We start from the raw sequence: 16,306 nt of genomic DNA on the forward strand, positions 1-16,306 counted from the left end.
GTCCTGGAAGTGGGCGTCCTGGAAATGTGCAGGAGGTTGAGATCTCAGACTGAAAGTGGGGTGCTGGAGGGGAGCAAAGATGGGAGACTTCAGGGCAAGATGATCTTGCCACCTGGAGTGGAGAAGAACATGCTGGTACTCTATGTTTGCTGGGCTGCCTGAGGGAGGCAACTCTGGTCCCAAGACTTTGGTCTCCTCGACTGTAAAACAGAGATGTGGATGGGATGACACTGATGTCTCAGCAGATCCTCCAGGGTTCTATCTACCCAGGTAGTGGAGCCTCTTGGAAGGAACAGCATGTGTTTCCCTCCCGCATATGCCTCCACATCCTCTCATGTTTCTTCAGGACCCACCAAGGTTGAGGAGAAAAGGCTCCAGGAAGAGATACCAGCATCCATTGACCTTCCTTTTCTGTTTGATCAAGTCACACACTTCAGAAAAAGGCAGGAGCAGCAATAGAGAGAACCAAGCCTAAGTTCCTGCGAGCCTCCTTGGCTCCCTCCCTCCTTATAAGACTGTGCCCCATGTGGTGAGTAAGAGGATGGGCTCTGAACGCAGACAGACTGCTGACATGCTGTGTGGCCTTATGTAGGTTACTCAGCCTCTCTGAGCTTCCAACTTCCCCCCTCTAAAGCAGAGCTATAAGATCTGACTTCATTGTCTGGTGATTATGTAAAAAAGTATTTAGGACATCAGTAAACACATGGGCTTAAAAAATGACAATTATTATATTATTATTATTATTATTAATTTATTTCTTTCTTTTTAGTGTGTAAGCCAAGAGGGACAAGAGTTGGGTAAGAGGAAGAATTTGACTCTGAAAGAGTTAAAATTAAACTAGCTGCTTCTAGTCCTGGTGATAAGGTTGGAAGAAATGAACTCTGGGTCTCCAGCTCTATCACAGGTGAGTTCGTTACTTTGGATCAAAGTTTAGGGGTTCCCTCTAATAGTCCTCATCAGTGGCCAGAAGGGGTTCAGGGATCTCTTGAAAGACTGAGGCCTGGCAAAGAGGGAGAGTAAGGCATGGAGCGGCCAGCACCATATACACCTCATTGTGTGCAGTGCAGGCACGAGGGTGGAGGCAGAGAGAGAGAGAGAAAGGGGAGATAGCAGGTTCAGTCAGGTGGAGAAAGAGATGGAGTCTTAGAGCAAGAAAACCATGGATGCGCTGCAGTTTCTCAGTCCATTTGTGGATGGGCAGGTGGCTGTTTGCGTTTTCTTGTTACAGTGATGTTGCTGTGCACATAGTTGTACATACCTCTGTTCAGGTCTCAGTTCTGTTTTCCTTGGTGTCTATTCCTAGCAATGGAATAGTTGGGTCGTGTGGGATTTCTATGTCCGGCTTTCTGAGAAAAGTGCCAAGCTGCCTTCCAGAGTGGTTGTATCATTTAACATTCACACAATGGAATACTACACAGCACTGAGGACCGATGAATTCACAAACAAACAACAAACCCCAAACTATGTAACAGGAGAGAGTCTAGAGAGCATTATGATAAGTGAAATAACTCAGTCTCATGAAGAAAAATACAGAATAAAACCATTATTATAAAAATAGACGGATAATAGAGCAAGATGTTTCAACATGGGAACAAGAAAGGGCAAGGGAGAAGGGGGCGGAAAAAGGAGAAGGAGGAAATCGCCAAGAGAGCAGAGGTCAGTGGGCTGGTGGGATGGGGCGAAGGAATAGGTAAGATTCAAAGGGGAGATGAAAAGGGGATGGCAGTAGACAGAAAAGAGGAAGAGCCAGAATGAGGTGGATTGACACAGTAACAGGCTAGGTGAGTAAGAGATTAGTTCAGGGTAGGGCAGGGTTCAGGGCTATTGTGCAGCATCGCTAGGAGTCGCAGTCAACTCAATGGCACACAACAACAATTATGTATATGATGATTGTATAAATACTGAACATGAATGTGGGGGAAGCAGGACAAAAAAGAAGATGGGCAGACAGACGGGGTGGGAGAAGAGGGAGCAGAGTAGGAGCAAGACAGACATACATAGAAAGGGGAGTAAAGCCAGTGGTACAGGAGCTGGTGCAGGACAAAGTGGGGAGAGGCCAGTGGGGGAGGCTGAGGGAGATGATGGGGGGGTCCTGTCGGAGGAGACGGTGGGGGGGCCTGCGCGTGTGTATCTGCGTGCGTGTGTGCGCGCGTCTGTACCTGTGTCTCTTTGGCAAGCTGGAGTGTGTGAGTAAGATCGTGCGTAAAAGCGCACAAACGGCGGGAAGCTCCGCAGGCTCCCGCCCCAGCGACCCCCGACCGCGCCCGACGCAGACCTCGAGGGGGTTAAACGCACCGCCCCCGAGCCGGCTCCTCCCCGCCAGGGCAGTGCCGGCCTCCACCGACGCCCTCACTCGACCTAGCGGTGGGCCCCTGGGTAGACTGTGGGTCCTTGGCGGCCGCACCGACGCCGCGCCCCGCGGATGCGCCCCGCGCGCCCCAAGCAGCCCCTGCGCCGCGCCGCCACCGGGTCTCCCAGGGAGCCCCCGCGGGCGCTGCCTGGGTGCCAGGAGCCCCGCGCACCCGCCGGGACCACGCTGTCCAGATGCGGGCGCCACTCTGCCTGCTGCTGCTGGTCGCCCATACCGTGGACATGCTGGCCCTGAATCGAAGGAAAAAGCAAGGTAGGAAGGGCGCCCGGGGCAGCCAGAGCTGCTGGCTGCGGATGGCCAGAGTCCTGCGCCCTGGTGCACTGATTCCTACAACCGTTCAGTTCCACTTTTCAGATGGGGAGACTGAGGCCTCTGGGCACTAGGAAGAGCTGTGTTAAGGAAGCTGGGTCAGAGAGGCTCTCCAAGAGCGAAGACACTGGTAGCGGACACTCATTGTCCCCTCCCTCACCTAGTAGTATTACTGCAAGGGGAGTTGATGACAATGTAAAGAGAAGATTCAAGTGCCAGCGGGGAGGACACGGGGACTAGGGGGCAGCATTAGTGGTTCAGAAGCCATTCCAAGCATCTCTGCTGAGCCAGGATGGGATATAAAGAACTCTGGGCTGGGAAGCCAAATGGCCAAGTGCAGCCCCATCACTGAGCCTGACCCATGGTGGCATCTCTTGAGAAGGTGGTGATCCGGGGTGGGCCTCTCTTCCGGTAAGAGGAGACCTGTGCCCACCTCCGCTGACAGTGAAGATGTCCAATCCCCAGACACGCCCAGTGTTCCTATCTTGATGCCTAGGGACTCTGGACAGATGATCAGGGCCCAGTCAATAAAAGGAGCAGGAGTCTCTCGCTTGCGGATCCTCCATAGCCCCTTCTCCGTGAGAGGCAGGCGCTGGGGAAGTGGGTTAGAGGCATTCCCTGCAGCAAGGGTTGACTGTGGAAGGCGAGTGGACAGCCAGCCTCCTGTCTGTGCTGGGCAGTTCCTATCTTTCTAATGTCCCGTCTCCAAACAGCCATCACGTGTGTCCCTGAGTCTGGGGCTTTCTAGCACTATCCCACTGAATCCTCTCTGTACCCTCACAACACGGAGTCTCCTCGTTTTATAAAACAAAGATGTCAGAGAGGTTAGGTAACCACTCTGTCTCTCCAGCGCTGCTACTGGTGTTGGGCATGAGTAAGGCGGGGGGTGTGTGTGTGTGTGTGTGTGTGTGTGTGTGTGTGTGTGTGTGTGTAAGAGAGAGAGCGAGTGAGTGAGAGGGAGAGGTGGGAAGAAAGGGAGCAAGGGAGCAAGCAAGGGAGGTAGACTGGCCACCCTTCCAGAATTTGAATGAACAGCCCACGTAGACAAAACTCTCCTGGGACTGAAGTCAGAGGCAGAGAGAAGCCTGTGGAAGACCCGTGGGGTGGAACTGGGTAGAAAGCTGCAGTCTGTGGCTCAAGGGGTCTAACCTCTATTGTGACCTGATAGGGACCTGGAGGAGAGGCTGTGAGTATCAGGTGAGTTTGAAGGGCACTGGGGATTCCACGGGACAGTCCTGTGAATGCTTGGTTAAGAGCATGAACTCTGGATCCAGCTGCTTGGGTTCACATCTTACCTTCCCTGAGGGTCCACAGGGAAGGCATTCTGTCTCTCCAAGGATCAGTTTGTCCCACTGTAGGTCATTGAGATCCCCAAGCCTAAAAAAGAAGGGGAAAGCAATTTCAATTTCTTCTCATTGACTCATTGTTAAAATAGGAATAATAATCCTAAATGCCAGATTCATGAGGGAGGTTGTAGATAGGGGGTTGTGTGCATGTGCGTGTGTGTGTGTGTGTGAGAGAGAGAGACAGAGACAGAGAGAGTGACAGAGACAGACACAGACAGACAGACAGAGAGATGTGATGCCTGGCCGAGCTGCAGGCTCCTAGTGAGTTCTTTGGAAGTAGTATTCATTCTCATGTCCTGGCCATTGTGTCCTTTAACTACTCACATCAGCTTAGCTCAGGGAGATGTTCATAGCCCATTTTATAGATGAGGAAATTGAGACTCAAAGTGGGAGCTTGACTTAATCAGGATTGCACAGCAAGTGAATGGTCAAAGGAGCCTTGAGCCGCCATCTGTCAGACACAGACCTAAGGAAATCTCTCCTACGCTGTGTTAGTCCTTTCTGCTCAGAGTCTCAGCTTCTCCATCTGCAGAGGGGCTGGTATAGATGATTTTTAAAGGCTGTTCTTAGTCTGAAAGGAGAAAAGGAAGAAGAAAGTTTTGGAGAAAGAAGAAACAAGGAGAGTGGGGAAGAGAAGAAACAAGGAGAGTGGGGAAGAGAAAGCCAGGGGGAGGGGACAGCGAGGGAAGGGGGCTAGAGATAGCTGTGTGCCCACAGGCTGTGTCTGTGCATTCTGGAAGGAACAGGGAAGAAGGGAAAGAGAACTCCCCAATCCCACTTCCTTTCTGCAACTGCCCAGCAGCCGAGCAAGTGAGGATGTTGGGAGTGGCTCTTTATGCTAGCCCAGCTCGGTGGCATCTCAGGATCCTTCTTGGCGGCTGATCTCCAGCCTCTGAGACTGCATCTCCCCAGCGTCTACAGAGAGAAGCTTGTGATGCCAATAATGAGTGGGGTGTGATGGAGAGAAGCTGGAGCTAAAGGGCCTTGGCTTTGGCCTTCATTCCTGTCCTCAACCCCCTTGTGCGGTGGGGCCTTTGGAAAGCACAGAGGTCCTGGCCTCTGTTCCCTTATTGACCTGGCTTGGGCCAATTAGATTACCCCTTCTTATAGCGTATGCTTCAGGACGCTCTTAGAATCTGGATAGGTCTGGGAATGCTGGGTGCAGTGGGCTTCTTGACTTTGAGACTTCAGAGCCTGTGCAGTAAGGAGGTAGCATACATTGAAGACTGGTTTCCATGAGGCATCTGCTTGAAAAAATCAGCATGAGATCCCCAGAATGCTGCGCAAACTTCGCGGTTCAGGTCTGACTGTCAGGAATGCCCCAGAGACACGTGGGCATTGCTTGGTGCTTCATCTGTTCAGTCATTCACGTCATATGTACCGTTTGACAAGGACAGCCAGTGACAGGCTTTGTGTTGGGAATCTTGGGGACACTGAGGGGCTGTCAGCCTGGAGGGGAACCCCTCCTGATTTTCTCCTTTCTGTCCGCCATGCCCAAGCCCTGCCCCAGCCTCTGACCTGGTCTTCGAGGTTGGCAGGAATGACCCTGCCCTCGCTGAGTCCCAGCCGTCATCACCCTTGAGACCTCGCTTCCACAGACCCGTGCTTCCTCAGGCTCCGACGGCCCCGTTTCATGATGAAACCCAATTTCCCTGTTTCTAAGACAAAAAAGGAGACTTGAAAAAGCTTGGAGCTAAAGTGTCTCTTACAAAACTTGTTGATTAATTAAGTATAAATGAATTAGAACCAGATGGGAAATGTTTCTCCTAAAGCATGCTCGGGTGTCCTGGTAGAGGGCAGGATGAGGGGACTTTGTTCTGGGCACCACACCCTAGGATCTGGAGGTTGGTTTAGGCAACGAGAAGAGACCAGACCATAACTGATTACCTAGATGTCCAAGCCCCGTGGGGAAGAGAGTTTGTCAGAGGCACGACCCTCACCTTTACATGATCTTTTTAGATCATTTTAGATATGAGGCAAGGGGCCCTGGTGGCACAATAGTTAAGCATTTAGCTGCCAAGTGATAGACTGCCTATTCGAACACATCCGTTGACTTTTTGGAAGAAAAAAGAAGACCTGGCAACTATTTGCATAAAAACTATAGCCGAAAATCCCTTATGTGCAGTGTTCTTGTCACTTGGGGTCATGATTAGGAAGCAATACTGTGGTACATATACAACAACAGATCTGAGGCAACAAGAAGTAGAAGGAGGAGGGATAGAGTTTAGTCTCAGGTTCGAATCCTGACCCTGTTCTGCCCTACGCATGTGAACTTGGGCAGTCAAGCCTCAGTTTATGATCCGTGAAATGTAATTGGATGAGTTGAGGGAAGATGAAAAGTCCCACAGCAGATGCCCCATAAAGATTCATCCCCTCGAATAAAACTCATAATCCTAAAAAAGGACAAGCCTTATTGATGAGACCTCTGGTGGCCTAGAGGTAGGAAACTGTGATGCAATCCTGAAGGCACGTGGTTCTAATCTGCCAGCTGCTCTGTGGGAGGATGGGCAGTATCCTCCTGTGAGATTAACTGCTTCTGAAAACCCACTGGAGGGTCAGCTGTGGGTCAGTTCTGACTCGATGACGCACAACAACAACAGGCTTATTGATATGATAGAGACTGGTGGAACCCTGAGACTATGGCCCTTGAATTCTGGATCCGGAATCACTCCATGACTTGATTTTCAGCCAAACACCTGATAGAAGGCCTGTGAGGTGATCAGCAACACCAGGGAAGGACACTCTCAGAATAGTCAAGCACACGAGACCAGAAGGGCAGAATTTGCCCAGGGATAAAGCTCAGTAGGAAAGAAGGATGAATGGAGACTCACAACACAGGGAGGGTGTGGGAAGAGTGCTGTTTACAGTGTGGAGATTATAATCTGTGTCAGGAAATATGTATATGAATAGAAAGCCAATTTGTTCTGTAAACTTCCGCTCGCTTCACAATAAAAATGTTAATTAAAAATTGTATCCCCTAAAAAAAAAATAAAAAAATTGTATCCCCTTTATCATGATTTCATGAAATGTTGTTCTTGTGGTATACTGTCGAGTCGGAACCGACCCATAGCTGACCCTGCAGCAGGTTTTCAGAGGCAGTTAATCACACTGGGAGAGACTGCCCATCTTTCTCCCGTGGAGCAGCTGGTAGATTGGAGCTGTGTGGCTTCGGGATTGCAGAACAGCTTCCTGCCAGTATATTTCATAACATGTTTAAGGACACTTTGGTGCCATAGTCCACAGAAAGTTGCTTTGTTAACCCAAAGGGTGCGCCTCTCTGGCAATTCAGATGGAGAGAAAGATGGACAACCTTCACTCGTGAAATTACAGCCTCGGAAATGCAACGGAAGTTCAGCTATGAGTCATTTCTGACTCCATAACAACGTATTGAGTCTTCTACTTTGTTGTGTGGTGCCTGAGGGTCTTGAAAGTTTACAGGCAGCCTAGCAAGGCACAGCAAGCGTGGATCTCTTCATCTGGTGCAAGCAAGGAGAAAGGACTGCCAGGAATGGGAGAGAGGCACATGGAATGTTGGCTAATTGCTCCATGAACAATTGTCTTCTTTGCCAAGAGATTAGAAGAACTAGGTGGTATCTGGCTACCATTAATAAAGGTTTGAATTAACTATTGTATGGAAGAATCTTGATCAAAAGGAGGAAAATGCAGACCAAAATGTCACATTCTCACGGACTTCAGACTTTTTTGAAGCCATGAATGAAGCCTACATAAACCCCCGAACAATTGCTCTCAGATAATCCTTAAACTTTAAGCTTAAAATATCCTCTAAAGTTTTCTTAAAATGAAGCAATAGTTCAGTTTACTGTTGTTAGGTGTCATCAAGATAATGACCAATTAATTGTAGTGACCCTACAAACAACAGATCTGTAGCGTGCCACTGCCTGCACCATCATGATCTCCCATGAGCTCAAGCCCATTGCTGTAGTCACTCTGTAGATCTGTCTGGTGGAAGGTCTTCTCCTTTACCTCTTTTCCCAAAGACTGACTCCTCCTCATAACGTGCTCAAAGTATGCGAGATAACAGTTTCTCCTCTTTGCCACTAAGGAACACCCTGGCTTCCCTTCCTCCAAATCAGATTCCTTTGTTCTTTTGACAGTCCATGGGATGTTCATACTCTTCCCTAACACCATCCAAAACATCAATTCTTCCTTAGTCTTCCTTAGTCATAGTTCAGTTTTCAGATGCATAGGAGACCGTTGAAAAATGGCTTAGATGAAGCACACCTTAATCTTTAAGCTGATATCCTTGCTCTTTAGTACTTTGAGGAAGTCCTTGACAGCAGATTTGCCCAGTGCAACACATCTTTTGATTTCTTGACTGCTACCACTATGTGTATTGATTGTGGATCCAAAATAAATGAGAATGTTAACAGCTTCAATATTTTCTCCATTATTCGTGATGTTTCCTATTGCTCCTGTGGTCAAGTGTTTGGTTTTTTTGGGTTTGGGGTGGTTTTGTGTGTTTATTTTAATATATAAAGTGTCACTTTCTCTATTTTGTATACTTAAATTTCAGAACAAAATATACAAAGAAAACTCAACAACATCCAGGATTAGGGATTTCTTATGAGGAAGGGGGTGAGGTCCAACACCGTTACTTCCTGCCTTACACATAGTCAAGGAGAGGAAAACTCCACCTATCAGCAGGTAGAGCCAGGTGGGAGAGGATGACTCAAGGCTGCTGTGTGTGGGAGCCGCAGGGGTGTTCTGCATGGGGAGAGGGGGTGTTACAGGTAGAACATTCAGTCACTTTCTTCCATGTGAGGTGCGTCCTCTTCACCCTCAGGACCAGCAGCCCCTGGGATCCTCAGCGGCCGTCTCATCTTCATCAATGCCTGAGCTTGGCTTGATCAGGCGGTAGATGTGGCTGGAGTGGGTCTGGGGAGCCTCAAGAGAAATGCCAGAGACGAGCAGTGAGGCTTCAAACACAGCAGCAGTGCCAGGTCCCTAACAGGCTCGTCATTCTCATCTTCCTCAGCCTTCCACCTCGGTGTCTCAACGATCAGGTGACTGGAGTTGATCTCCGCATGCTTCTTGGCTCTCATGTGGCCCGAAGTCACACGTACTAGTCACAATGCAGCAGGGTGAAGGGACAAGTCTGTTGGAAAGTGTCGCCTTCTCAACATTCTGATCTAAAATTTCCTTCATGAGCTCACAGAGGTTCTCAGACTTGGCCTTGCTCTCCTTCATTTTCTTCTTCTTTTATCCTTGGGTAGTTCTAAGCCCTCCTTGGTAACCGAAACCAGGCTCTTCCCATCAAACTCCCTGAGTGTTTGCACCCAGTACTTGTGGAACAGTTCCGTCCTGAAATAATGTGAGAACGATTGAATGAAAAAAGTTTGCCTTAATGTTTCACTCAAATCACAATTGAAAAAAGAAAAGGAAAAGAAGGTGGCAAAAAGTAAGCGGTGGAACTTGCTTAGCGAGGATTTCTTAAAACCACAATAGTTGTGTAGCTGATACAAATCCATCCAGGCCACTCTTCTTGCTTGAACACTAGTTCCACAAAAGCAGGGCTGGCCACCTGCCCTTTGCTCTCATCAGTGCTATAATGGATGGATTTCTGGGTCTCCTTCACGTGAGACACATATTCTGAGAGAGAAGTCATATCCACATTGGGAAGTGTGATAGCCAAGGAGCTCAGAAAGGCAGCGCTGGTTAGAAGAGCCCTCATCGATTCCAAGCTTCAGGTTTTTAGAGAATGCCTCAGAGAATTTTTTGTAGTTTTCCTTGTCTTCTGCCAACTCAGAGAAGAGCTCAAGGCACTTCTTGACAATGTTTTTGCAGATGACCTTCAAGATTTTGCTCTGTTGCAGCATTTCTTGAGAAATGGTGAGGGGCAGATCCTCAGAGTGAGCCACAGTGGTGAGGAGTTTTGTTTTGAAGTGTTAAAAAAAAGTCTGAGTAGGATAGTGTGCGCTTCTAAGATCTAGATGTTGTTGTGTGCCATCAATTTGGAACCAACCCATAGCTGACCCTCCAGAGTGTTTTCAGAGGCAGTAAATCTCATGAGAGGAGATTGCCTGTGGGATCAAATTGACAAAAGCATCTTGAAAGATTAAATAGGAACCTTAGCGGACCACTTAGAAAGCTCTGGTGGTATAGGGGATTGTGCTGTTAAAAACGGGGATCTTCTCCTTGTGATTTGCTGGCTTAGAAATCCAATGGAGAGTCAGCTGTGAGTCGGTTCTTGATTCAATGACAATGAGTCTTTAGAGTTTTAGAGGGACGTGAGTTTGTGTTGATGTGGAGAGGAACAATTTACAAAATTATTTTACCTCCTGAAGAATATCGCCGGTGCCACTGCATTGCGCTTGTGGAAACTTGGATTGGTGATAAATTACTAAAGAAGGATTCATATTCTTGTTTCTCCACAAAGCAGATGCTTTCTCGACTAGTGATGGGGGGTGGGGCAATTGTGTGGAGTCTCATACTATTATATCTCACCTTTACTTCTGTCTCAAGATGTGACCCCAGCTCACTCTAACCTCCCCTCTCTGAGCCTCTTTTACTGTAAAGTGGAAGCGGCAGCACCCAGTTCAGGGACCTGGCACATGGCTTGAGCGTCGTTTTGTGCAAACAGCAAAGGGAAGGCAGGTGACACTGTGCCCTGTGCAGAGATGCTGCAACAAGGACAAGGCTGGTGGCTGAAGGCAGCGACAGAGATGAGTGAAGACCTGGTCAGGGGCGGTTCTGAAAGGGAAAGAGAGAGAAGAGGAGGGGAGGGGAGAGTGGAGTCCCATGAGAGAGCTAACATGAGGAGGCCATTTCTCTGCTTTTCTCACAGTGGGGCTGTTACACTAGGGCCTAGCTGAGGAAGGAGAGTCTGACTCTGGCGCATAGTAGGTAACCGGTGTAAGGAGCCCCACTTGCCCTCTCTCACCGTCAGCAGCTGCTTCTGAAGTCAAGTTGGGGCACAGAGGAGGGGAAGCTTCACCTTATACTTTTCCCACTCCTCAGGGGACACTCCTGTCTCCCACCCATGGTCTAAAATCACTTCCATCCTAACCTATTTTTTTGCCAACCTCCTTTTTCTTTTATCTTTTAATTGTGATCTGAGTGAAACATTAAAACAAATTGGGTTTCCATTCGCCCGTTCTCTACGCATTTTGTTTCATGACTGCCAATCTTCTGTATAAAAAGGAAAAACACAAAGCTGAATTACAAGTGTTGAGGTGAATTATTGGCTCATGGTTCAGTCACATGGTAAATGATAATTGTGTGCCTGTGTATGTGAGTGTGTGTGTGTCTGTGTGCGCATGCAATTTGCATGCAAATGTGTTCAGATGCGTGTGAATGATGACATAAAAGTTTGGGGTTTTGTTTTTCCATTTTAATAGATAATTTTTAGAGCAGCTTTAGATAGAAAAATTGTGTCAGAAGTTCCTATATATCACCTCTCCTCCCATATACTATTTATTCTTGTATTGACCTCTTGCACCTCCATAGGTACATTGGTTACAATTCATGAACCAATACTGATAGATTATCGTTGACTGAAGTCTATAGCTTACATTGAGTCTCCTGTTGTGTCTTGTACAGGCCCATATGTTTTGACAGGCGCATCATGTCATGTGCTCACACTTCCATTGCCCTAATACGCCATTCCTGGTGTTTTACTGGGGTCCCAAAAGTTCGGAGGCACTTCATCAGGTGGGCTGTCCTGCAGACTTGATCCTTTTCAGACATGACCTGCTGTAATCTTTTCCTTCTCTAATTTTCAACATTTTTTCTTTTTATTACGATTTGCGTGAACAAATGTTAATTGATTCTCGATTCATATACATTTTGTGTTATGACATTAATTACATTTCCTACAGTGTAAATTGAGAAGAGTGCTGAATAGCCCATAGACTTCCAAAAGAACAAACGGATATGTCTTGGAGAAGGTGCCTCCTTGCAGGCAAAGATGGTGATGCTTCACCTCACAGACTTGAGGCGTGTCGCTCATACTTTGCACTTTATAAGGATTAATTGATTATATATGTAAAATTGTCATTGAGTCTGAACTGACTCATAGCTGACCTTCCGGTGGGTTTTTAGAGGCCTTAAATCACATAGGAGGACATTGTCCATCTTTCTTCCTTGGACCTAAGTTGGTGAATTCCAGATGCCTACCTTTGGACATGTTGCAATGAGAGGCCAGTCCTTGGAGAGGGACGTCATTCTTGGGAGGGTAGAGGGACAGCGCAAGAGAGAAAGACCCTCAATAAGACTCAGTGACAGGGGTAATGGGGGTATGTGTGTCAGAGACACAGTAAGATTGGCACAGGATAGAGCAGGGGTTAGGGCTGTTGAACATACGTCGCTATGAGTCACAGGCGACTCGATGGCACATAACAACAACAATAACCTTTGGGTTGGGAGCTCAATTCCTTAAGCACTAGGTCACTAGAGTTCCCTAAATGGTGTGTGTGTGTGTGTGTGTGTGCGCGCGCGCGCACGTGTTTATATAAACCTATATATTTGTGTTCTATAAACCTAAAGGAACCCTGGTGATATAGTGGATTTAATAAACAGTGGGCTGCTAATTGAAAGGTCAACAGTTCGAATCTACCAGCAGTCTTTGGAAGAAAGATGTGACAACCTGCTTCTGTAAAGTTTTACAGCCTCAGGAAACGTGTAAGACATCTCAGCTCTGTCATAAGTGTCAAATTAGATCATGGTCCTAAGTTTAGGTTCTGTAGATGTAGACAGGTATCTATATATTTAGAAGCACATGCTTCTGAAGACTTAAACAGTATACTTTTGAATCCTTAAAATTTTTTTTTTTACACTGAAAATTTGTAAAAATCTTTTTAGTTGGTTTTCTGGTTGAGCACTTACTCTATATCAAGTATTAACTACATTATTTTATTTAATAATGCCAGGCACTATTCTAAGCATTTGATAAGGATTAGGTGATTATATGATCTTGATAAATGTACAAAGTGAGTCCATTATAATCCCACTTTACAGATGAGAAAACTGAGACACAGAGATGGTAAGTGATATAGCCGTGGCAATATGGAATGACCCCAACTGCCTTGTTCAGCTGCCCCTTACTTTTATTTCATCCTCACAGTGACTCTGTGAGGGGGCCCACAATTATCCACATTTTACAAGGGAGGAAATAGAATTAAGAGAGGATCACTGGGAGAAGAAACACATGAAAGAGACATTTTTATAGGTTAAAAACAGTCAAGTATTAGCAATTTCAGATCCATCCATTCCCAGGCCTTCTCCCTGTTCACCTGCGTAGTAGTCTGCAGAGATGGTCTGATCCTATCATTTTTACTCTTGTTCTGTTGGTAAGATCTTCAGCTAGCAGAAGCACTTTTTGCTTGATTACGGACATAAAGGTTGGTGGTTTGGACTCATCCGGTGGTACCACAGAAGAAAGGCCTGACAGTCTGCTTTTAGAAAGACTGTGAGGGGGTTCGGGTGGCAGAGTTCACAGGACCTTGCAATGCTAACCCCGAAGTGGTACCTCGCTGGCAATTAGAATCAGCAGCTCCTCAGGAGAAAGATGGGTAATCTCCTCCCTTGTGATTTTTTTTATTGTTATTATGGATAGCTGAACCTCCTGCGAGTTCTCAGAGGCAATAAAGTGCAAGAAAGGAGATTGTCCCATCTTTCTCCTGAGGTGAGGCTGGTGGATTCAAAGGACGCCTAGTGGATTTAAAGGAACGGATGGCAGATTTGAACCATGTGTCTTCAGATTGGCAGCCCAGCTCCTTATCACTGGACCACCAGAACTCCCTCTGAAAATCCACTGCAGGGTATGCTATGAATAAGTTCTGACTTGAAAGCAAGGAGTTTTGAGAAAACCAGGAAAAAATGCTAAGCGGCCATTTAACTCTAATGTGCATGAGTTAGAATCAACTTGATTACAACACGGTTGGTTTAAGTTTTCTGTTCTGTCAGTGAGGCCTTCAAGTAAACAGGGGTATCGGCTACCCAGGGCACATGACTGGGACGTGGAGAGGTCTGGGTCTCCCCTTTGCCCTCAGAACCTCCTTCTTTGCCCACCCTTGAGGATTCCTCCAGCTTCCATCGGAAAGGGCCTGTTTCTCATCTCCCTGGGTGAAGCTGACTCTTCGGGGCACTAGCCTGGCTGTTCTGGGTTGGTCCACCACGGCCTACCCCAGACCAATTTCTTTCTTTCTTTTTTTATTTTTTTCAGACCAATTTCTTGTAGCAATCAATGCTAAGTGATTCATAGGGCGCCTGCCCTGTAGCCCCAGGGGGTGAGAGAGAGAGAGAGACAGACAGAGAGACAGAGAGAGAGAGTGTGTGTGTGTGTGTGTGTGTGTGTGTGTGTGTGTGTGTGTGTTGGGAGGATAGGACTTTGATGCACTATTGAGTATGTCGGAGTTCAGTTTCACCAGCTCAAAAGAAAGGCATCCCCAAGCCTGAGGGGTCAAGACCACATGGGGAAACCACTCCCTTTCTCCAGAAGCCTCCACTTTCCCTGGAGCCTGACAGCAGTGTCCACATCCGTGGGGGTGGAACACACAGGGGGAATGTCATAACTGACTGCCCTTCCGCCGCCTGAGCTCATGTGGGCGCCGGGCATAGCTGCCACTGGCAAGGCCTAGATGAGCCAGCAGCCCGTCACAAAGGCCAGGTCCTGCCCTTCTGCTCACTGGCTGCTCACCTTGGCCAACTCACTTCTGTGCCAGCCTCAATTTGCTCATCTGCAAAATGCAGCATGAAGCCCTGTACCAGGCCTGGCTGGCACAAAAGGAGTGCCCAGCGAGGAGCCGTGAGGCGTGTCTGGTACCAAGCAAGGGTTGTGGGGCTCTGGGATGACAAGCCTGAGCTTGGCTCTGAGCTCCACTATTTATGTGCTTGGGCCAAAATATTTCACTCCAGAACCTCAGCATCATCTATTACTGTCTTATAAAGATCAAGATTATGTATCTAGTCTGTTTGGAAAACAACTGGTGCTCTATCAGTCCTGATAATGGCCACATACAATGGAGTATCTGTTCTTTTTCACTCTGCCCCTGTTTGAAAGTTCTCAGCAGACCTAACTTGTCATAAGAAGAAAAACCCACATCCAAAGGGAAAGCTGTGTCCGTTTGCCAATGCTAAATGCTGTGTGACCATGGCATCGTAACGCACCCTCTCTGAGCCCCTGTTTACTCCTCTATGAAAGAGGAGAGTGGTGAAGATTGAAGGACGGTGATGTGTGAGTGTAGTGCCAGCACATTATAAATACATAATGATGCGGGGGAGACCGGAGTCCTGCCCTCTGTCCACAGAATGTTGGAGAAACTGCCAGAAGCTGCCCTTCAGGCGTGCTTCCTCCCCTGCCCCACCCCGGGCTGGGCAGCTGAGTCAATCAGACTCCTTAATTCACAGCACATTACCAGGAGCAGTCTTGCAAGACCCTGCTGTTGTTTTGCGTCACTTTGTTTTGTTTTTATTTATTATTCATTATGCTTATTTTCAAATTGTTCCAATGTCGCTCTAGCAATGTATTTAATCTGTCTTGACATTTTGCATTCTACTGATTTTTTTTTTTAAATTTTGCCTTTAAAGCTTTTGATTTTTTTGGTTGTTTCATTTTCTTTTTCAAATTTATGCTTTTATTTTTGTTTGGTTTTACATTGTATTTCATTTTGAAGTACTTGCTACTTTAATTCTTTTTCAATCTTGTTTTATTTTTAAATTTACATTCATTTGAGAGCCCAGGCCTTGGAAAAAGGCAGCAAGCTAGGAAAGATCAGAGAAAGAGAGGAAGGATCTCAATAAAGTGAACTGGCACAGTGGCTGAAGTAACAGTTTTGTGGAGATGAAACGGAAGAGGGCAAGGTTCAGATCTGCTGTTCACAGGGTTGCTATAAGCCATAACTGACTAAAGGGTACGTAACAACGCAACAGTCCATTTTATTTTCTTATTCTTAAGCTTTCCTTTTATTTCTGAATGCATATACTTTTTTATTTTGCTCACTTTTCTATTACATTTCCTGATAGTGTCAGTTCGCCAGACCCCTTTGTATTTTCTGTGCATTAATTCCTTGTTGATGTTAACATTAAAAATATTTTTCCCCCTTCTGCTACTCATCTGGGTCTTGGGCGATGTAAACTGTACCAGGGGGCCTGGGTTTCTAGTTTCACCCCAATGTGTAAGTCTAAGAGCATTCAGCGGACACAGGGGGCACAAGTAAACAGAGCAGCTGCTTTAAAGCAACCAGCAGGGTCTCAGGATAACTGGCTTGTCCCAGTGGCCTAAGACAGTCAAGAAGCAGTAACAGGTTTAGAAGGTCCAGCT

At 47.0% G+C, this 16,306-nt stretch overlaps 1 protein-coding gene across 1 annotated transcript in view; it reads left to right on the top strand.

The window, feature by feature from the left end:
- The first annotated feature begins 2,544 nt into the window (after window positions 1-2,544).
- The window catches only part of RSPO4 (R-spondin 4), a 47,646-nt gene continuing 33,884 nt past the window's right edge, over window positions 2,545-16,306 (top strand). The window contains exon 1 of the mRNA XM_006881675.1: window positions 2,545-2,623. Within this exon, the coding sequence (XP_006881737.1) occupies window positions 2,545-2,623 (79 nt within the window). The remainder of the gene's footprint in view (window positions 2,624-16,306) is intronic.

This window comes from Elephantulus edwardii, unplaced genomic scaffold (assembly GCF_000299155.1).
Source record: "Elephantulus edwardii isolate Elephantulus edwardi_28Jun2011 unplaced genomic scaffold, EleEdw1.0 scaffold00015, whole genome shotgun sequence".
NCBI lineage: Eukaryota > Metazoa > Chordata > Mammalia > Macroscelidea > Macroscelididae > Elephantulus > Elephantulus edwardii.